Genomic DNA, 23,605 nt, shown 5'->3' with positions numbered 1-23,605 from the left:
ATGCCCTTATCCACATATGTCCTCCTTCTTTACTGGACAAAGACAGTCAGAAACACACAGATGCACATGCGTGCGCACACACACACACACACCCGGGCTACTTTCTTATTTGATGGACTAAAGGAAGCAATAAAAACAGCCTATATCTTGAGGTTGTCAAGTGCAAAATGAATTAGTAGCCCATAAATTGTCTCACCAGCTAACTCTGCCTTGCTTAACAAAGAAGGAAATATATTCAATACAACCCAACAATACTTTGGCGGGAAATGTGAGTTTTGTCCTGAGGTGAATTCTGGAAATAAAGCTGTCACATCAGCAAGGAGTTAGGGCAGTGATCACCAGGAAGAGCTGCAAATCATCATGTAACGCAATGGTACAAAGAGATACAGACTTGTGATTAAGGGAACATTTGTTCCTCTCCGTGGCCACAGAAATCATGTTTCTTCCAAAAAGGGTGATGTCAGGAACAGGCATGGTGGCTCTGCATCTGCTGTCAGAGGCTGAGGCCACAGGAGTTGGCTAAACCACCGATGTAAGTGGAGAGATATGCCAGGGAGACATTCACCTCCTAACGGCCACGTTGCAGAAAATATGATGATGAGCTTCAGAAAACCACAAGGTGTGCACAAGCTTAGCCCTGAACACAAGGAAGGAAATGACAAATAATCCACTCTGTTGAATGAAGTGCTGAGCATAAAACTCCTTTCTCCACTCCTTCATTTATTAACTCCTCCCTTTTTTATTGCTAAATAAAAAAGAGCCTATTAGCTAGTGGATTGGCAAGATTATATTGAAGTCTAACTCAACAGATAATTTGAGAGGGAATATATTTATGGCTGAAATTCAAGGGCAACTGCTTAAAATACATGTGTCTACAGAAAGACAATCAGCAGATAGCATGTTGGGGCAGCACTAGAATAGAAAGAATTCATCCTTGGCCCTCTGCTATCACCAAGAAATCCTCTTCCTCTAATACAGCTCACCCTCCTTCCTGCCAAAGCTCCCAAGAACAGCACTGGTAAGAGCACAGGTTTTAATCCTGACTTCTCCTTTTGCTAGTTAGGTGCCCTCAGGTGAGTATTTCACCCATTGAAGGGAGTTTTTTCCTCCATGGAATGATGGCCTGGTAATGGTACCAACATGGGGGCACTATGATGGTTTAAGGAGATGATGCAACCAACACACAGCAGTGTGCTTCACATTCACCTGCTGCCCTGACTTTCTCATCAAACCTCTTGGTTCTCAACCCTTGCATTCTGGCTTCTGCCTTGATGGCTCTACTGAGAAGCTCTTGAGATGCTGACTCGTCTCATCATCAAGCTCACTATACATCTATTTTAGCCTGTGTACTCCTTGGTGGTTTCACAGCAGTCAACACTGATGACCTTACTGACATTCTCCCAGCTTCTGCACAGGGGCCCTCTCCTTTTCCCTCCTCTTTCCTTGTTGGCAAGTGTTTGTCTCCTTGCCTGGCTCCTCCCCTTCTGCCCAAAGCCCACATGTAGTCATCTCCAGAGTTCTTTTGGAGGCCTGGTTTGACCATCCTCTCTGTTCTTGTTCCCTTGGTGAGTTCACCCTTCTACAGAGTCCACCATCCTACATGCAGATGTTATTCAAACTTTCACTTCTAACCTTGACCTCTCACCTGAACAACAGAGCCAGACATCTCTCGGGTAACCCTTTACGTGTCCTCTACACTGAGCTGCTTCCTGTTCCTGGGAGGGCATATCCAAAGTGTCCTACTGAAATCTTACTCATGCTTAAAGATATCAGTAGGAATACCCCCTTCCTCTATGAAGAAAACCTTTATCTCCCTGGCTGCCCATGGTCTCTAGCTCCATCTGAAATCTTCCTGTTTCCTCCTTCTCCCTCAACATATGCCACAGTACTATAACCGCAGCCCTCTAGGCTACCTAGGACACAGCTGCTACTGGGATACAAAGCCATTTGTCCTGATGAAGTTATAGGTTACAGCAAAGCTTCCTTTAGTCTCCTTGTGATGGAAACTACAGCAGGGAAAACAATCTCTCACATAGACGTTCACAGAGACTGCCTAACTGGCTCTCTGCTTTCTTCCCTTTTTGGGAAGAAAGCCTGTTCAATTTCTTCTCCTAGGATTAGCCAGAGCCAGCTTTAAAAAATGTAAATTAGATCATGCCAGTCACTTACTTAAAAACCTGCAATAGTGTTGCTGTTAAAATGTATCTGTTCTCTGGTGCTCAGCAAGCTCCAACTGCACTGACCTCCTCTGTGTTCTTCTACACACCAAGCTCCTTCCCACCCCAGGACTTTTGCACCTGTGGCTCTTCCCTGTGCCTAGAATGTTGCTGTGTGAGGCCAAGTGAAGAGGCAAACACCACCATCTGGCCCAGACCACCTTTCTGCCTTGTGGATCCCCCTCTTATTTCTTGGTCTCTACATTCCAGCCAAGAAGAAATGACTTGCTTTTCTTTTGATCACATGGGTCTCCCTACGGTGGAATATCCTCCTTTCCCCAGACTCTTTAATTCATCATGGTCCAATTGAAGTGCCACTCTGCTTTTCTCAAGTCTTCATTCTAAGACTGGAAATACTCTCTTCTTCCAGCCTTCCAGAGTGCACTTCTGGACATCACTCAAGTGGCTTTTTGCACTTTGTACATAGGCCCAGACACACACACACTATTATAATTTATACACAATAACTAGTCTACTTTCTTCTTTTCTTTTGCACTTTGACCAGTGGGTGGCTATTGTGAGAAGAGGATGGGTTTTGGAGCCTGGAAGACTTGGGTTGGGGTACTGACTGCCTTTTACTAGCTGCCTGACCTTGGGCTCATGATGTTACCCTCTCTGAGCTTCATTTCTCCCATCTGTAAATGGGAATCAGAACCAGGACAATTTTCCAGAGCCGGTGTGAACATTCGACATCAGCACATGTCACAGCGAATGCTCTGCACGTGGGGTCTCTCTCCCTTCCCTTAGTGTCCTCACACAGCGCCCTTGCAGGTTCCCTGTAGGCACAGAGGGGTAAGCATTACCACTTCCTACTCACTCTCAGTTCCCGCGTCCCAGCCATTCTTCCGGATGGAGTCGCAGTCGGAGCGGCAGGGTGACACGGCGGGGAGGTTGGGGGCCACACTGCACACGACCACGCCCCGCCGGGCTGTCAGGATGCGGGGCGACTCAGGGTGAAACGTGGTCATTTCCTGGTGCTCGCCTCCCAGCCCATCCACAATCTTATCCAGGTTGCTCCTGGAGTCGCTCTGGAAGCAGGGTGTGTAGGCCATGGGGCGCACGGGGACCTGCGGGGGCCCCACCTCCTGGTAGACGTTGCGGCCGTCCCCACTGCCGCGCAGGTTCCGGAACGGGATGCCGTTGCTCTTGTTGAGCAGGGCAGCGGTGGCCGGGTCCTGCACTAGCGTGATGTTGTTGCGGGAGTAGTTCTTACGGAAGACCTTCTTGCGGAAGACGATGAAGAGGACCACCAGGATGAAGATGACGAAGAGGACCACGGCGATGCCGATGAGCTCCTCCTTCCCCACGTAGGAGTGGCCAGCCTGGATATTGGGCACCACCACAGGGCGCAGCCCGCAGTACTGGCCCACGTAGCCCGGGGTGCAGTTGCAGAGGAAGGAGCCAAACACGTTCACGCAGGAGCCTCCGTTCTCACACTCCTCTCGTTCGCACTCATTGATGTCCTCCTCACACCTGCGGCGACACAGAAGCCCCTCCCCACCATCAGGACCAGTGCACACACGTTGGTATACGGGAGCTCGAGAAAACACAGACATCTTTAAAAGAAAATGATGCACCTAAAGGGTACAGATGAAGCAGGACAAAGATGTTTGGTGGGGGGGAGGGGGAGCTAATTTAGGCATTTCTGTGGTCACTGTGGTCCCCAAGTCATCACCTTGCCTTAAGGTGTTCCTCCCAACCCAATCTCTCCCAGGTCTTCCTTTCCTACCTGGGTTGGAGGAAAGGAAGAGACTGAGGTGGGAGAGGAGAGGAGGAGAAAGAGAAAGAATAACAGACGCTACTGAAAAGGTACTGGACTCCAAATCCACGGGAGCAGATGCATCTCAGAATTTAAAATTATGCAGTTTTAGCAAGGACATGCAGCACATATCTTTCACATTATGTAAAATACTCCACCCCCTCACAGAAATTGGTGCTGGCCGTAGTATCCCATAATCAAAAATACCAGTGTTTCTGCAGTGAAACATATGGATATTCACACTAAATGAGAGAAATAAAGAGTAGAAAGAGCCTCAAAACAGTTTTGAACAGGTTTTGCCACCAAATTAGTTTGCCACTAACATACTCCAAACCCTTTAAGTTCTCAGAGCTTTTGGGATTGTAGAATTGCAGACAAAGAACTGTGAATCTATATATTGGTTATAGGTTTTCCCCCAGAGGAAAGTCTTTGGTTCTGACATTTTCCTCTAATGGCTACAGTAATTTTTGGTCCCTCTGGGAAGCTGGGGGCTGCAGGTGGGTGGGTGAAGGGCTACATGTCTTCAACATTCTGTGCTTATGTTAAAGGCTAATACTCATGTAGATTTTCAGGAAGAATGACTAAAGTATTCTAATGAAAAATAATTAAATCAATTTTATTCTCTTTAAAGCAATCCATGGCTCACTTTGAGTATAAGGCAAGTGTTTCAGTCTTACTCTTTCTTAGCTTAGTATTATTTGAGAACACAGACCTTCTTTTTCACTTTTCTCTGTTTCAGCAATTGTTCTGATATTTAAAAGGTCAGATCACCTATAGTTTTGGTAATCTACCTTTTAAAATGTAGCCAAACGAAACCTAATTTGAACAGATAGAGGTGAGGTCAGCCGGAAATTAGTCAGAATCACAGAGTATTTAAAAATAAATGCCGCTTTATTACTTTAAATTACATCCAACGATTCAAAGTCAGCTAAGTATTTTCTGGTAAAGTCCTCGGGAGATTTGCTCTAATGAATACATAAGACTGATCTGTAATTAGAATATCACTTGCTTGAGATTACATATATATACTTCTAAAATGATCAAGGATGGCTGAAACTGGCATTTTACCAGGAATTTAAAACGGTCTCTTTCCTTTTGGCAAACATTTAATTTTGTTTATTTCCTAGTGAAAGAAAGGTTTGCAAAGGGAAAGTAAGTTTCAGTTTCTCAGAATGATAAAAAAAACAATAGGCAGTAGAGTCCAGTTAATGGATTCTGCGGAAATGGGTAGTTTGTCTGCCTCCGAATTACAATAGAAATATTAGGTGGCCTAGATGACTTTCTTTTCTCCCTAGTTACAGACTACATAGTAATCGTACACAATTTTGGAGATATAGGGAAACATAAAGTAGAAAATATGAATTACTCATGACCCTACTACCCAGAGATAATTCCTATTAACATTTTAGTCACCTGTAAGCACTCCTTATATGTATCGTGCAGATGTTAACCCTTTGCCTGTACTATTAGCGGTAAATATTTTATCCTCATTAGTTGCTTACTGGTTTGTTGTAGCAATAAAGACAATGTAGAGAAAGACACTTATATAATCTCACTTACGTGACTCCAGTGAGCCCAGCTTTACAATTGCAGATGAAAGTGTTTCCTATTGGATCACAGGATCCTCCATTCCGGCAGGGGTTTGGGAAGCAGGCTGTAATCTCAGATTCACAGTTTCTGCCCGTAAACTGTGAGAGACAGGTACACTGATAGCCTGGGGAAACAGAGGACCTCATGAGCCATGGATGCCACTGCTAGGGCTGAGTGCTTGGACTCAGCTATAACATGTCCTCTCAATTCTTTGTTGAACCGTATCATAGGAAGGGCCCAAATTCCAAAGGTGGTTAGCAAATTGATTGCTTGAAACATCTTGCCACAAAAATGCCAAGTTACAGTTTGGATTTCCTGCTAGCCCACAAAAATTCACCTAATTAGCCACATACATGAATGCTAGTGAGAACTGTAAGACCCACCCAAGGGACAGATTTCAAGAGCAGAACCCAAGATGGGGAGGAAGATGTTTTCTCCCAGACACCATTACTGCACAAGGCAGATGCTTCCAGACAGGAGTGGTTTACTATTGATACCATGCTATCTCTTTTCCTGAGTCACTGTCCTATCTCCTGTGCCCCTTCTCCTTAGCCAAGTACTGAAATCCCACCCAGAGAGGGAATGAGGGGAGAGCAGGTAAAAGGATATCTGTCAACTCAAATGAACCCCAGATTGGCAAAGGCACAAGGAAATGGAAGGAATTCCAGCCTTTGCCCAGCTCCCCTGGTCTGATCCTGATTTTTGCATTTTTTTTCACTTGCTCCCCTCATAAGCCCATCATGCAGAAATTGGTAGTAATATAATATCCTCACTACAGAGAATATGAAATATCAGATGTGGAAAGAGGCATTATCGACCTCTTGAGATGCATTATCTCTTGAGATGGAAGGGATGAATAACTAGTAAGGGTGTTCTTTCTTCCCTCCTTTAAAAAAATACCATAAGATTTGTTTTTTTAAATTACAGATATACATGCACATAGTAAAGAGGAAGGCAGTTCTACAAGTTTTATTTTGTCCATTAGCAGTCTTCCCTCCCATTTACACTTCCTCCAAAGTAACCTGGGTATCCCTTTTGGTATTTCAATATTTCCTTCCATAGTGTTTGACTATTTTTGTGATTATTTTAGTGTTAGGCATTTTCTATTAGCTTTCCACTATGCTTTTTTTATTTCAAACCTTCAGCCTCACCACATAGGAACATCTCTTGTGATGCCCCTATCTCACAATATATTATAGTATTGTAATTTTGGTTAAGTCAATGCAGTGTTTGCATTATGACGATAATGAAACGTTATTTGCAGCTAAGCCATGTAGTAAGCTCGACTGTATTTTTATATTCATGGATAACTGGTTTTCCCTGGAGTTAAAAAATGTCCAGTGTTTTTGCTTGCTTATTTCTGAATATTGATTGTTAATTTAACTAGAACTCTTTATCAACCCGGTCTCTCTGAGTTTAGTTGCCTCTGCTTCCCTGTATTTTCATCCCCTGAATTAGTCTCTCCTGAGGCCCTCTGACTGGCTTCATCCTGAATGTTGTCCTCTGGCCCTGCTTTCCTGCTGTCCTATATTGGATCTGGTGATTCCTGTATCACCTGCTTGCCTATTTCTTGGTTTACTCTCTCATTTCACTAGAACACATTCCACAGTTACTTCCTCCAAAAGGGTTTATAGGAAGGAAATCTTGTGAGACTTTGCATAGCTGAACATGTCTTTACTTCACCCTGACACCTCTTTGACAGTTAGGTTGTGTAAAATATTATAAGCAATCCCTCCATGTAGCTTTTGAGAAATCCAAACTCATTTTGGCTCTTGGAGTTTGTATGTAACTTGTTTTATTTCCCCCTCTCTTTAACATCTTAGAGGATCTTTTTGCCTCCAATTTTCTGAGATTTTGCAGTGATGTACTTTATATGGGTTTATTTTCAGCCAATACTGGATACTCAGTGGGCTCTTGCAATCTGGAAATTTTTGTGTTTTCACTTTGGGAAAATTTCTTTTATTATTTCTTTGGTAATTTATTTTCCTTTGTTTTCTCTATTCTGTTTTTATGGAACTTCTATTTTTTTGGATCTCAGATCTCCTGGACCTTCCTCTAACTTTATTTTTTCTCTCTTATATTACATCTCTGTAAGGTTTTGCTTTACTTTCTGTGACAGTTTCTTATCTCCTTCACTTTTATTGAGATTTCATTAATTTGTCATTTTCCAAGAACTTTTTTTGTGTACTGAGTTTTTTTTTTTTTTTTTTTTTTTTTTTTTAACATGTAACATCCTGCTCCTGTGTTGTGGTTATGGTATCTTCTCTTATCTGTCTGAGGATATTAATAATACTTTTATGAAGTTTTCTCCCTGCAGTTTTTTCCAAGTTGCTTTTCTCTGTTTCTTTGTTTTGGTCTCTGTGATATTTAACTTTATGTGTCAACTTGGGTAGCCTATTGGTAGCCAGATGTTGGGTCAAACACTAGTCTAGATGTTGCAGTGAAGGTATTTGGATATTTGTGGATGTTATCAATTTATTTATTTCTATTTTTAGCTGTCAGTCTCACTTGGGTATGATAAAATGCATAATCGGTTACCTTTAAATGAAACATATTACTGTCCATAACTTGGGTGGGCCTCATTATTCAGTTCAAGGACTTACGAAGAAAGAATCCTGCCTCAAGACTGTAACATAGAAGAAATTTTACCCGAATTTCCAGCTTGCTGGCTTACTCTGCAGATTTTGAATTGAAGACTGCAAAATCAACTCTTACATGAATTTTCAACCAGCCAGCCTGCTCAATCATAAGCCAATTCTTTGAAATCAGTCTCTCTCCACATATATGTATGTGCACATGCTCATGTATATACACAAATGGTCTCTGCCTTATGATTGTTCAACTTATGATTTTTTTGACTTTATGAAGGTGTGAAAGCAATATATATTCAGTAGAAATGTGTTTCAGTGAGGCTAGGCTAAGCTATAATGTTTGGTGGGTTAGGTGTATTAGATGCATTTTTTACTTAAGGTATTTCCAACTTATGATGAGTTTATTGAGATGTAACCCCATCACAAGTTGAGGAGTAGCTGCATATATCTCCTATTGGTTCTGCTTCTCTGAAGAACTCTAATACATTTTCTACCTTCCAAATGAGATGATTTCTTTACTTGCAACCATTGCTTATTAGTTCACATTGAAGAGTATAGCAATAGAAAACTAGAAATCTGATGAGAAGCTCTGAGCGCATTGATGGGGCTCAGCAACTGTAAAACTGAGTCAGTAGCTTTGGCATGGTCAGTTTCCCTAGTAACAGATCATCATCTGTTCAGAGGGAAGGTAAAGTCGTGGTTTCTAATACTGGGAGGTTGGGTGGTGGCAGAGGAGGGGTGGTTGTGAGTCTCAGCATCCAATAAGCACATCATATTTACTTTAACCCCTGTACAGCACAGTGTCCGGCATGCTCCAGTCCTGAGACCCTGCATTTCAACATCACCTGCAGGCTTTGCCACAGCATTGGGGGAGCGATTGCCTGGTTGTGCAGAGGGAAGGTGGGAATCCAGATTGAATCCTGACTGCCTCTAAACCATTTTGAGCAATTCTTATTTTAAGCTCTTTTCCCCATCTCTCCCCCTTCAGAAGTGACTGGTGCCTCCAGTTCCTGAGTTTTTGGGGATTCAGTCCCCTGAGTTTTTGGGAATTCGGTCCCTTCTACCAGCTGGAATTCAGGTCTCTAAGAGCTTCTTTTCTCTCTTGCTTCCTTACCACCTGTCTCTCTGCCTTCCGCCTCCAAACTTGTGTTGGTGTTGTCTACATCCCCATTCTCCTCACTTCTATGGGCTTATGACTCATTTAAAAATAACTTTACTTTCATAGTAGTGGGGTTGTAACAGCAAGCTGCCACCCTTACCCTGAAGTGGCCAAAAAGGCTTTCCCCATATCTAAGACCTTTTGTAAATACTGCAAGGAACTATTCTCACTCTTACTTGAAGGGCTCTTGGGTTTCTCCTCTTCCAAATTTGTCAGTGACTGATGTTGGGATTATAAAGCTTGACCTCTACAGATACAAGACAGTTAAAAATGAATAGTTTGAAATGAACATATGCTCTCATGTTTTGCTGAATCCCCATTACAGATAACTCCCATGTACAGAAGGAAGAACGATTGTGTGTGTGTGTTCACAGGTTCACAGAGAAAAAATCTTATCTTCAAGAGGCAGGTGCAGGAGCCGAGAGAGAAATCTATATATTTCCAAGTGGAGGAGACTATGGAGCCCCAGCCTTCCTGGCACCAAGAAACACAGAGGGAAAGAGACTGAGGCTCAGAGAGCGACACATACATATTAGAAAAAGAATGCCCTTAAACGCAAAGCCAAGGAAAGGCCAAGGAGCTCCTAAGCAAAGGCCATTGTTGATGCCAGCTATGTCTACAGAAGGCCAGCCTGAGGTTTCTGGGTAGAGGCAGAAGTCTGAGGTATGCTTGCTTGAAGTTATGTTGACTTGGAGTTATTTGTTTCATTTTGGGAAATTGCTCACCTTAATAGAATTGAAAATTGCTGAAGGCAGCTGGTATTGGGAAAAATGCTTCTTTGTGTCACCTAGCTAGATGTTGGCTATGATGGCATGTCTTTAGACAAAGAGTAACTTGTGACGAGGAAAATCTAATCTTAGAAAACCACAGTACAGGACTCTGAAAAGCACATGAATGATGGGGAGGGAAGTCAGGAATGGGGGGAGTCCAAGGCAAGGTAGGTAAACTCGGTGAAAACTCCCTCTCCAGCTCCTCTTTGGCAAGCCTCTAACAGTTTCTTAAATAAAACTGTATCAGAAGCACCTGGGGGCAGGGGAGGGTCAAGGAAGGGCTGTCCAGATCTAAAGGACATTTAAATCACTATCATGGAAACTGGATTCTAACTCAGGTCATGGGACTGATTTTTGATCTGATGGCAGAGAAGCAATTTGATGTCTCTGTGCCTTGGAAAATCAGAATTTAAAATAAGACACTACCTCTAGAGCACTATTTAACTTACACACAGTTCCTTCTGAATTTTGTCATTTTCATCATCTTTTGTGGAGTATCTAGCACTACTTGATGCAGCAGCTAGCTTGGCTGATTAACATATCCACGTCGACTGAGTGCCTAAGTCATAGATGGTGGTGTGGCTGGTGCCAACTCATACAGGGTCCCACGAGGTAACTGTTAAATATTCAGGAATTTGGCAGGTCAGTTGTTAAACCACGGGTAGCCTACATCAGCCATGTGGGAAGTACTTACACCGCAGTCATCAGCAAATGCTACAAATCAGGGCTTTTATTTTTAGAGAACTGGTTTACCAGCACACCCCTGGAATAGGGACTATGGCAAGCACTGGGGATACAAAGACAGAAAAACCCCATTTAGAAGCACGCTATAGAAGAGGCAACTGAGGCACAGAGCAGCTGATTGCTTTGTCATGGTCATGAAGTTGGTGTGGATTTGAACCCAGGCAGTCGTCTGGCTCCTGAGTCCTGAACTGTATTTCTAACAACCACACTTCGTTACCCATTCTGTTTATCAGAAAGAAAGAGCAGCAAACTGTCTAGGATCTTATGATTGCAAACCCTTGGGGCATAGGAGGCAGAGCCCTTTGGAAGAAGTCTTGCTTTTAGAACTTTAAATTTAGAGGAGTTTTATGTTAACACAATGAGAGGGAAAAGCAATTGGAATTTTTAAAAAGTGGTCAGATTTTTTTTTTAATGAAAGAAGACTGATATCTGTTGTTCAGCCTCTGTGAAAAGGCTTGTTTATGAAAATTAACCTGTTCTCACAAAATATTATTTATAATCTCATTATCCTGGTATGATCCCTATTATTAATATTTTTAAAAATATCAATAATGATTATTATCATTCATTAGTAGCCATAATGATACTAAGTAATCTAACGCTTTAGTGTGTTTAAATCACTTTCATTCTATGAAGGATTACAGTGATCCTATGAAGGAAAAAGAAGAGGCCTCATTAACATCTTAACTCCCGGGGCTGCTGGAGAGGTTAAGCTGTTTGTTCAAGAACATATACTAGGCCGGGTGTGGTGGCTCATGCCTGTAATGCCAGCATTTTAGGAGGCCAAGGTGGGTGGATCACCTGAGGTCAGGAGTTTGAGACCAACCTGACCAATATGGTGAAACCCCATCTCTACTAAAAATACAAAATTAGGCGGGTATGGTGGTGCATGCCTATTATCCCAGCTACTTGGGAGGCCGAGGCAGGAGAATCGCTTGAACCCAGGAGGTGGAGGTTGTGGTGAGCCGAGATCATGCCATTGCACTTCAGCCTAGGCAACAAGAGCGAATCTCCGTCTCAACATACATTAGTAAGAGATTGAGTTTAAATTGACTCCAGGCTTTCTGATTCTCAAATCTTTCTACAAGACTGTATTAGAACTTGTCACTGAGCCCGAGCTCATTAGTTTCTAGGGATAAGAAAGAAGAGCTTGTTGTTACTTCCCATCAGTCTCTGGGAAGCAGATAAGATACAGTGAGATGGACAATTTTAGACACTCCTTCTGGGAATCCAATCATCATTAAATAATAAAGATAATGGAATAAAAAGTTTCTACTCTTCCCAAGCATTACCATATGTTGCTATAAAACACAAATAAAGTGAACAAAATTCTAAGAGATATCTAGGCATTTTTTGATCACAAATAATATTTAACACTTTTGTAAATGTGAAAGAAAAATATCAATGGTTAATCTCAACGTATTCTTAAAAAGTTGATTTTTTTTCTTGTTCAGAGGGGAGAATATCAAATAAGGAAATAATTAGCAAGAACAATAGCTTATGTGATATGAAAAATTCTAAGAACTTTCTGTGTATTCTGTCTCATTTAATTCTTACAACAACCCTATGCCATAAGTATTGTTATTATAGTTATTTTACAAATGAGAAAACTGAAGCATCAATAAGATGGGTTTTACAAGGTTACACAGTCAGTGAGTGGCAGATGCACTTTATGCCAATTCTCAGATTTTAGAAAGGAAATGGTCCTACTAGTGTGGAGATACATGTACTGAAAAGTCGTAGCTTCTTTCCTCTCAAATCCTGGCAAAATGAGAAGTGTATTTTTAAGCCTTGCCTCAAAGCTGTGTTTCTGTTTACAATCCTTCTAGTTATAGCAGATGCAGATGGTTTTGAAATCTGCACCCAGACCAACTTAAAATGAATCCTCCTTTCCTTGCTCAAAGAAGAGCATTGCAAAACCTATTAAATGCAAAAATGGAAATGGTATAAGCAATTATAGCATTAATTTGGGCTGTGTAGGCAAATAATCAACATAATTCCTGTCTTACTCCTTTGACTTAGTAGTCATTTTCCAACCTGATTCATGCAGGTTATGGCTTGAACTTTCTACCCTGCTTGCCAGTGTAGGTAAACATCATTCTGATCAGGTTTGGCTGCCTTGATAAGGAAATATCTGCCTGCTGCACAAAGGTGGAAATAATGACAAATGTGTAACTAGCACCTGGGATCTGAAGTCAGCATCAGCCACTCTGCTTGCTGAATTACAGACTTCATTTAGAAACTCCAAGAACTTACATGGCTCAGGGAAGTGGCTGTGATGTGGTGGTGAGGCACTGGGTACAAGTTTAGGTTCTGGCTGTTACCCACTACCTGGGTGTGACCATGGCCTGACCTCTAGGAACTTCCTTATTTTATCTCATAAATGAGACTCACAAATACTCCCTTCATCGGGAACAATAAGGTTTCTGGATTCATAAACCACAATGCAGCACACAACATTAGATGCTTTATTGTTGTAATTATTGTAATTACTATAGATCTTGAAATCAGCTTCCTCTCTATATTGCTCGTAAACCAAACAACTGGAAATCATGGGAGTTTTTTTATTCTGATGTTTAGGCTGAAGACTGGGAAACATCCAAACTTCTAGTACATGTGAGCCTCAATTAGTGTGAGAAAACTGGTGGATATGTTATCATGTGAGATGCTAATTATGAGTGAGGATGAGCTCTGTTGCAGTTGAAGTTACTTTGCCATTTCAACTTTTAGTCACTCTGATTTTTCTCTTTCACCAAACAGGGTACATTCAAAACCTTTAGACCTTGTAAAATAAAAAAAAATTTGAAGGTGAGACTTTTTCCCTAGGAAACCTGGCTCACATTTTATATATTGTATATTGGGCCAAGCCTCTAATATTTTCTTTGAGGATCTGGAAACATTTAACGTGTTAACATTAGCCACACAGTAAATTCTCACCTTCTAGTATGTATCTGCACATAACCTACTTTAGGGTTTGAGCTTTTCTATTAGTGTCTATAATTATTAATGCTGTTACCATGAGGTTTTTTCCAAGGTACCAAAAATATAAGAGTAAGTCAGTATTTAGAAGACAGTCACCCAGGAAAAATTTTTTCCATAAGCTGAAAAGCTCAGCCAAATTATGTCCACAGCATATTTACTGGGAGTTTGACATCTCCCTTCTCGAAGCTCAGTGAGCCAGTGGGTGGAGCATGTAGGGGAACCCTGTTCAATTCCCTTAAACCAGCTGTGAGGAGAGAGAGGCCACATCAGTGGCATCCATTGGTCACAGAGAAAGCAATGGGACCGGAATTCAACACAGAGCTCAGCACCAAGCAGGTACTTAATTAAAGTTTGATGGACTAAATTTATCTCGATTCTTACAAGTTAGGAACACAAAGTATTCAGCAAAACATGATCCAAAGTGGCCCCAAAGTGCTGCTGAAAACAGTTTTATGCAAACTGTTTGCAACATCCAAGAACTTGTTGTTTCATGCAACTTGACAGGCAGAATACTCACAATTGCCTAGAGGGAGTGGCAGACATTATTACTCTTATCTTTGAAGGGGAGCTCAGAGTTACCAAAATCTCCTGACTGGGGTACAAAGCTCCACCTTTATACTAATTTTTTTTTTTAAGTGCAGGCTGTACATCAGACTCTCAATTCCTGAATGTCCTATGTCTGTTTACTTTTCCTGGAATCCACTGACTTGCATTTCTTCAAATACAGTTTTCAGGATTCCCAAATGTCAGTGGTTCTTAAACAATGGGTGTGCATAGAAACTCCTTGGAGGCTTGTTAAAAATAGAGATGCCTGAATTCCACTCTTGCCAATTCAGATTCTGCATGTTTGTTTGTTTCCCCTTAACTTCCAACTGATAAATTTTCTTAGTAGGAAAGTTCAGAAATGTGCAAATATGATTCAGTGACCTAGCAGAAAGTTCCTGATGTGGATAGCAAATACTGGAGGCAAGTAAATGGCAATCAAACGGGTCTTCTATAACAAGGTGTCATTTTAACAAGGTCCTTAGGTGAAGCTGATGCATCTCAGAGTTTGAGAACCACTATATACAATATAAGAAAAAAAGAGTCAAAAGTTTCCCCAGGATTCAGGGCAGTTCAGAGCCAGGGAGATAAATCACTATATCACCTAGGGATCTTGTTAAAATACAGATTCCAATTCAGTGGATTTGGGGTGGGTTCTGAGATGCTGCCTTTCCAACATTCCCAGTGATGCCAATGCTGTTGGTCCCTGGAACAGTTTGAGTAGCAAGGGTTAAGGGTACAGGCTGGTGGGGAAGGGGTCCACAAACCTGGATCAAATCCCATCTTTCCCACTTTTTAAATATTTTTTGGTTTTCTTTTTAACCATTGCATTTTCAAGGAAAAAATATAAACCAATACCACTACATACCGTTTTGGGAAACTAATTTTTGTTTGTTGTTTAGAGAAAAGGTCTTGCTCTGTCATTCAGGCTGAAGTGCAGTGGTAATGGTCATAGCTCACTATAACCTTGAACTCCTGGCCTCCCAAATCTCTGGGATTACAGGTGTGAGCCACTGTACCCAGCCAGTGTGCTTTCACCACTTTACTAGCTATGTGATACTAGGCTACCGACTTAGCCTCTCTGGCCTATTTCTTTATCTGTAAAATGAGGGTGGGTAGGTGGGAGAGAAGAATAGTATTGACCTCAGAGTACTGTGGTGAGAATTAAATGTCCCAGGGCATAAGCACTTTCAAGGTAAGCACTTATCACAGTACCAAGCACACAGTAAGAGTCTAACAAGCGGTAGCTCTTACCCATTAAGAAATTTCCCCAAGTTTCCATTTCAGGAGTTAGGCTTCTGTTTTCATGCCATGCTGCCTGAATGACTATTTATGGCATGGTGACTGCCTGGCTTCAAATGTGTTTTCCATTAATGGGCTTGAGCTAAGCATGACAAGGCATGGAGGACCGAGTACTCCTTATTCAGACTGTGGGTGTTGACATATTATATTCAGACATTGGGCTGATCCCTGCCCACTGCATCTGGAAATGCAGGGATCACAATGGGCCCTAGTCATGGCTTCTCCACAGTGGTTGCTATTTCCAGTTCATGTTTATGAAATACATATAATTTTAAGGCTTTACCGAGAGAGAGCCTTCTCTCTGTGGTTGGTTTATAGAGTCATATTTATACTCTCATTACAAGTCAGTGTTCTGTAATCTGACTCCCCTGAGGTTCCTATGGCCTGCTCCTGGGACAGCAAGAGTTGTAATGCTGATCAAACCTGCTGACTGTGTCATTCCAAGCTAGTAGTTGTGGCTTCCCTGACTTTCACGCCAAGGGTTTGATTGGGCTTAGAGGTGGTTGGGGCAGAATCCTGTATCCCTGAAAGAAAAATGCTTCTTATTGTGTGTTGCCTGCTTTAACAATTCTGAATGTACTAAGATAGCCTCAGTTTGACAGTGGAGTCTGCTGCCAGGAGAACCAATGACCAATACTCCAGAATTCTTCAGTGGTCAAGGGGATGCTTATGCTAAAATATGTGCCCTGAAATTTTAGAGCAACACATAGCACAGGGTCCAAACAACAGAAAATGTTCAAACAATTAAGTTTTGTTATCAGTCTCATGTGCAAAGAGTCTCATTTCAAGCTCCTCCTTCTACTGTCTCTAGCCCAAATTTCCCCTTTGAACACTTCACGCAGCCTAGTCTTTGATCTGGGGGCACAACACTGTCTCTTCCTGTGATTAGACTTCCCTGGCAGCCAGAGGGAATTCTTGAAGGCATAAATATTCTTTCATTAAAGACTCAGTCTTATTGTTCTTTTTAAACTATCACTCACAGCTCAGAGGATTTTTCTTTTAAGTAACCTTATAATTAGCTGCATAGTTTCATAGATATGAAGTAAAGGCCAAATTTTGATTCTTTCTTTTCTTCCCTTTTTTCTCTTACCTGTTTGGCACTAATTTAAGGAATTTGCAGATAGGATACAGGCTCTAGCAAAACTTCCTCTATTGATATACTACTGATATAGATAATAGGGGCAAGAAAATGGGTTCTCTTTCTGCTTTTCTTAGAAGCCAAGGCTTCACCCCTATAGCCAGGAAGAGGTAAATACCTCCTCACACATCAGAAGAGGAATCTCGTGCCCTTAGCTTCCCAGGAAAGCAACAGAAGTCCTGGATTTCTTGGATCTCCTGGTGAGTGGCAAGGAGTTTGCTAGCTTTGGGCCGAGCACTGCTGTGCATGAGAGTCCCAAATTCCCCCACCTGGGACATGTCTGGGTGTCTACTGAGATAAGAACCCATTGGCTAGGCTTGGGAGTAGCCTTGGTGCGGGATGCTCCTGCAGGGCTCCCTCAACAGAACAGAGAACAGAGGTAGTAGGCCTGTGAGAAGGGAACTGTGTAGATGAAGGTGAGGAAAGATACTATCTTCATTTTAGGAAAACATAAGTCCCCCAAGACAAAAGAGAAACTTGAACTGAAAAGAGGCTATTTCTCCTTGGAAGAAAGAATACCTGTTGTAGAATCCTGATCCAATGCCCAATCACAGAAGGAAGAAGGGAACAGGAAGACAAAGAGGTAGATGGGAGAGTGTGCTCTATAGGCAAGGCTGGGGCCCTAGGGAGGGCAAGACAAGTTCTCTAGGTCATATGAAAAGTATATGGCAAGTGGGTCATCAGTGCTGAAATATGGTTAAATGAAGAGATTTAAAAATAGAGAAAAGTGCTATTCTCCATGTGGGTCATAGCCATTTAATTAACATACTTCCACTGAATATTAGCTAAAGGATTTCATGACATTTTTTAAAAAATTAAAATGCACACTGCAAAGCAAGATTCCCTAGTCTCTTTCCCTCATACAGTGATTATTATTATTATTTTAAAGATAATCCATTGTGGAAGCCCATAGCCCTGCCAGCAAAAACAACGTCCTGCCATCGTTAAAAGTATGTTACAATTTGTGGCTATGTACCCAGCATTTGACATGGAGTGGTGTTCTATTTCAACCCAATTTAATTACATGCTCCTTTTATATACTGTAGATGGCTCACACTAACAGAATTGTTTTGCCTGGTGAAAAACTGGCCATGACTTGTCATAATGGGCTGGTTTATAGAACCACTGAAGTATAGTTACTGCCCATCATTTGGGAATTATGGCACCATAACAACCCTTTATTTACATATACTGCTGAGACAGTAAAAACAGCAAATAGATTTCTTAAACTGAGACGACAGAAATTTCCCCCCAGGGTACTTGGCCCTCATTGTGGTAGTAACATATGCAAGTCTAAACAACTTTGGTGTCTGTATTTCGACAGTGCATCATTTCATGGACAGTTTATAACATTCTAATAATAAAATGGATTCTAAATTTGGAGTTGGATTTCACGAACATTAGATGGTAATGTGCACAGCAGAATCTCCAAGTGATTTGTGAAAAGGTTTAAATTTGCTAATGACACGACTGCTGAGTGACTCTGCAAAGGGGCTGAAGTGGAATCAGTGGTTGGGCTGTTGCGAGGTGGCAAGCCTTCAACCGGGAGCATGTCTCACCTAGTTTACATTAACACAGACACTGCATCTTGGTAAAGTCAGGGATTCTTTTATCTATAGACTCCCAGGACTTAAATAATCTTGGCTTTTCCCTCAAACAAAAGAAACTCTCTATAAATCTTTTTCTTTTTTTTATGCCTACTCTCCTTTTTCTTCTTCATGATGTACTTTGTGGGAAAAAAATACTAAAGATCATGACTTAATTGCCTGCTTATTTGTCCTGAGATTTTATGTAAATTTCCTTCTCCTTATTCTTGGCTTTCTACTCCTTTGTAAAGCTGTAACTAGACTTATTTTTAATATACACATTGCAAAAGTATGTTCCAAGATCTCCTATTCCTGGGGGACAGCTTCTAGTAAGCTTTAGCTTCTAGTAAGGTTGTATGTCTACCTCTGGTCAGCAATTACATGTGCGTGGGCATCATAACTCAGAGTGCTACTATCATTCTGCAGTGACATGCAGGTAGCTCATGAGGGCCTATTTAAAAGGGGGTTCTATTCGCCCAACCTCCTCTGGCTTGAAAGGCCAGGGGTTGGACAGGGGAGTGGGCAGAGCTGATGGCCTCTCTGGGATCCTGTGCCACTGAACTGCACCTATGGGAAGCTGCAAACGATTGGCAAAACTGGACACTCCTGTAATTGTCAAAAGCTGAGACTTCCCTAAAGCAGATTAAGAAGGTTGGCGAGCATCCTGGGTGTGAATATTCCTCTCTAGTAGAGTCCTTGCGTTGGGAGGGCAGGGATCCCCCTGCAGTTCATTCACGCTCCCCTCAAACCCCCAGGCCAGTGCCCACTGCGTAGCCACACTCACCCCCGGACGGCAGGCCAGTGCAGCTGCCCCCGTGCTGGCACGGGCTGCGCTCGCACGCGTCGGGATAGAGCACGCAGCCCAGCTTCAGCTCCGTCAGGCCCACCACCTCCGCGAAGCTGCTGCGCTTGTTCTGCAGTGGCAGCTCGTTGTTATTCAGTATCACCGAGTCCAGGCAGCCCTGGAAGCCGCTGAGCACCTGCGTGACCCGCGTGTCAGTCAGGCTGCGGATGTTATCCGCTTGCACCAGGGCGCCGAAGTAGATGCTACTCTCAGTGCTCAGCGTCTGGAAGTAGAGGGGCGCCCGGCGCCGCTCCACGTAGCTGTCATCCAGGGACAGGCTCGTGAAATTGCGGTTGAGCTCCAGGAAGACCGAGTGCCAGCTCCCGTCGTTGACAGCACGGCCCGAGATGCCCAAGATTCCAGGGCCGCTGCCGCAGTCCAGCTGGAACCACAGCTTGCCATCCACAATCTGCGTGGGGAAGGAACAGTGCAGCACTTTTCAACATGCAACTGGGAATATGTTCCCTACACCCTGCTCCTGGCCGGCCCGGGGCTTCACAAGAAGGCTGGAATGTGGACATGACTTTTGCTCTACTCATAAATCTGTTGTGGTTTGATTTTTAACCACTGTGCCTCCCCCTTACCTGCCATGAAAATGCATACCTTATATTTCACAAATCTTGTGATTAGTAATATGGGCACACCTTCATATATGCACAATTATATTTAAGAATGTTTCTACTCCTTGGGTCTTTACCTTTTAAAATTCCCAGCAATATCTGGTTTAGGGGTCTGTTTATTCTCTGCACCCTTCTTAGTCATTACCACCACAGGAATGATTTCGGGGAACTCATTAGCATTTACTGAACATCTACTATATGCTAAGCAGTGTACTAAGTGCCAAGGAGATCATCTGAGTGAATAGAGTTATCATCTGTGCCCTCATGTGGCTGACAGTCTAGTAGGGTAGATGGCCTAATCAAATAATCACACAAATACATATATGTTCCTTGAATACATTTATATGAGTGCTCCACAGGGAAAAGAAAGAGGCCTGGTAGAAATGAAAAATTTCCTAGTTCTCAGTTTGTATACATTAAAGATTTAAAAGCTGCTCTATATTAAACACTAGCATATTCTTAAAATAGTCCTTTAGGATGATGCTCATGGTTTAGGTAAAGGTTATCTTCCAAGGTGCTCAGGGCTTGGCCATTTGCTTAGAATATCTGGATCGCTTGTGACACCTGGCCCTCATGAATGCTCCCAGCCATGGTTTGGGGTGCGAAAACAGAGACCAGCCTGCTGCTGTGAGTGCACTGGGGTAGCAAGGGCATCACTGCACCCGGGAGGCTAATCCCAGGAGACATCACACACAGGAAGAAAGCATGTGCTATGGAGGATCCTTGCTGGGATTGGCCCTCCATGGAACCCCAGGCTCAACTGCTGCAAAGGAAACAGGTCTTTGAGTCCCCTGTGTCGTCCACCTTGTTCTACATTTCTCAGAAATGCAAGGTGGCTTTGGGATCCAGGGAATGAGGGCTGCACCCCTGTCTAGCCAAGTGTACATTTGGTCATGAAGGGATTCACAGCCAAAAATTGTGAAATAAAAGCTTCTTTTCTGGCCTATGTCTATGACCCAGCAAGAGGACCTTGTGGAGGCCAGCGTCTGAGTCATGCAACGAACACTAGTCTGTTGGCATTCATAGTTCTGTGCAGAGAACAGACACTTGTCAGGAAAGAAAACAAAAAGGAAAGGAAAGGAAATGGCAGGACAACACAGAGCTTCCAGGTCACAAACAGCCAAGGAGGTACAGAGAAAATGAATTCACAGAAATACACTGAAGCAGTCCTTGTGAAACGTGTTTAACTCAAAATAGACCTATTCGGGATTATCAGAGCTCCTCTCATTCTCACAGGTGGCATATTTCTCTATGCTTCAGTATAGACAACTGAATTCTTAGGGACTCTCATTTCTGCGTTTATAGCTCCATGTTCTTCATCCTGTATAAAATTTCATAGGTCATGCCACATAAACATGTGTATCTAGAAGGCAGGGGGCTTTAAGAAGCAGACAGAGGTGTGGAAATTTTGGAATGCTGAGTCAAATTCAGGCTTTGTTATGTACCACTCAGGTACCTCGGAGAGAATGGTCTGGCCCCTCTGGGTTTGGGTCCGGAGAGCAGAGATAACTGCTATGGCTTATTTTACAAGGCTACTGTATCCACTGCAGAATGGTTAGCCACATCATACACAGTAAGAACATACATACTGTGCTCTGTCATGTAAATGTGCAAATGTAAAAAGACTGAAGACAAATGTTTATGTTCTTTTCTGACAGCTTTCAGATGTAATCTTTCTTTCTTCTGCTTCTTTTTTAGATGGAGTCTCACTGTGTCACCAGGCTGGAATGCAGTGGCACGATCTCGGCTCACTGCAACATCCAACTCCCTGGTTCAAGGAATTCTCCTGCCTCAGCCTCCCGAGTAGCTGGGATTACAGGCAAGCGCCACCACGCCCAGCTAATTTTTTGTATTTTCAGTAGAGACAAGGTTTCACCAGTCTGGCCAGGATGGTCTTGATCTCCTGACCATGTGATCTGCCTGCCTAGGCCTCTCAAAGTGCTGGGATTACAGGTGTGGGCCACCGCACCCAGCCTCACGTGTAATCTTATGCTATCATCTTTGTCATTTTATTCGGTTCCACAAAATTGAATGAATAGATATTGTAAATCATACCAGAATACTTGCTTTATGGCAACTCCTGGATAATTTCCATATTTGTATTTTAATGTAAGTAATAAATCATCAAATGTGACTTTGGGGAGTATCTTCTTCTGGCACAGTCCACCTGCTGTTTTTAACTCTGTGGCTACAAACTGGTGTCCTCAGTCTATTACGAAAAATTGGTGGTGAGAGTGCAATTTATCTAAGTTTTTGTAAAAAGATGTTCAATTAACATATTACTTGGTTCATTCTCCTCTCTCACCCCAACCTCCTACCTCTTTGAATAATCACCAAGTTACATATTCACCAGGGAGAAGTGACAGGACTCCAATTTACTCAAATATATCAGAGTTCTATAACTGAGGAACATAAAATTATCTCATACTAACACAGCACGGTTAAGCTTGCTTTTTATTTTTATTTTTGTTGCAAAATAACAGCAGCAACATTGCTGAATGAAGGAAGCCAGACGCCTACATGATTCTCAGCCTTTTACAAACAAAAGTCATTTGGATTGTCAAAATCCTAGGAGGTTGAAATTACCAGCTTTGTTTATATGACAAACTAGAACACTGATGCCAAAAGTTACCTTGTGAAAAGTTAATAATCTTTTGCTATTGCACAGGTATATTTTCCAGAGAGAGAAAAGAACATTTTGTCTTTTCATGTCTATGTTCTCTTATACTGGGAAATATATTCTGATCATATTTAATTCTTCTCTGTCTTCAGAGTAGGGTTCACCTAGTTTTAGGGATATTCTTTAAGAGAATGAAGCTTTCTCAAATCAGAGGAGAAGCTATTTTAATAGAAATTGAGGTGTGCATGAAACTAAGAAAAGTCTATAGCAATGATACTGAAATGATTTCCTAGGGTTAGGGGTGTAGCTAGGTAATTTGTTCAATGAAATACATAATTGAGAGAGTGTTGTCCGAATGTTATAAAATATTTAGATTCTCAGGATCATTTGAAATCAGTGATGTGCTTTCCCTTGGATTTTTAGTAGCTTGGGGCTTGGAAGACAAGAAATGAGAGTTCTAAGAAGTCCTACTTTTGCAGGAAAGTAGGATTTCGAGTAAAAAGTGTAAATTATGGCATGAAGTCTTACTGCTTCAGATCCTTGGTGTGTGGTTATAGCAAATGCATAATAATCATGGAACTTGTAAGAGGATTATTCAATATTCTTTGAAAAGGGGATGTTTTAAAAACTTTTTATGTTTTTCCTGAGTTGGGCACAGTAGCATGTGCCTGTAGTCCTAGCTACTTGGGAGGCTGAGGCAGGAGGATCAAGTGATCAGTTTGAGACCAGCCCAGGGAACATGGTGAGATCTCATCTCAGAAAACAAAAAAATCCACAAACAAAAATACAAAAATCTATTTTTAAGTCTGCCATTAATAGCCATTTGGTATACATTAAGTATTTTAAATGAGTAAATGAATGCATAATCATCCTAGTCCTCTGAATTTCTTCTTTTGATAAACTCCTGTAGTTTATCAAGAGATATCTAACTCCCAACTTGCTCTCCTCTTTCATAGGCCCAGACCCAAAGTGATATTGACTGGCTGTCACTTTGAGCAAGTCATGCAATTTTCTCTGAGCCTCAGTTTCCTCACAGGCAAAAAAAGTAGACACTCATACCTACATGCAAGGGGAATGAGAGTTGAAATTACCTGTATGTGAAAGTACTTTGTAAACTCTTAGGTATTTTATTATTATTACA

The 23,605-nt window shown here is 42.1% G+C and overlaps 1 protein-coding gene across 1 annotated transcript in view; it reads right to left on the bottom strand.

Moving 5' to 3' along the window:
* Positions 1–23,605, bottom strand: part of FAT3 (FAT atypical cadherin 3) — a 575,495-nt gene that overhangs the window by 10,347 nt on the left and 541,543 nt on the right. The window contains exons 23-25 of the mRNA XM_055283247.2: positions 19,165–19,633; positions 5,536–5,689; positions 3,034–3,689 (exon numbers count right to left, since the gene is read on the bottom strand). Of these exons, the coding sequence (XP_055139222.1) occupies positions 3,034–3,689; positions 5,536–5,689; positions 19,165–19,633 (1,279 nt within the window). The remainder of the gene's footprint in view (positions 1–3,033; positions 3,690–5,535; positions 5,690–19,164; positions 19,634–23,605) is intronic.

This window comes from Symphalangus syndactylus, chromosome 6, assembly GCF_028878055.3.
Source record: "Symphalangus syndactylus isolate Jambi chromosome 6, NHGRI_mSymSyn1-v2.1_pri, whole genome shotgun sequence".
NCBI classification, from domain to species: Eukaryota; Metazoa; Chordata; class Mammalia; order Primates; family Hylobatidae; genus Symphalangus; species Symphalangus syndactylus.
This window is presented reverse-complemented; position numbering and strand designations above follow the sequence as displayed.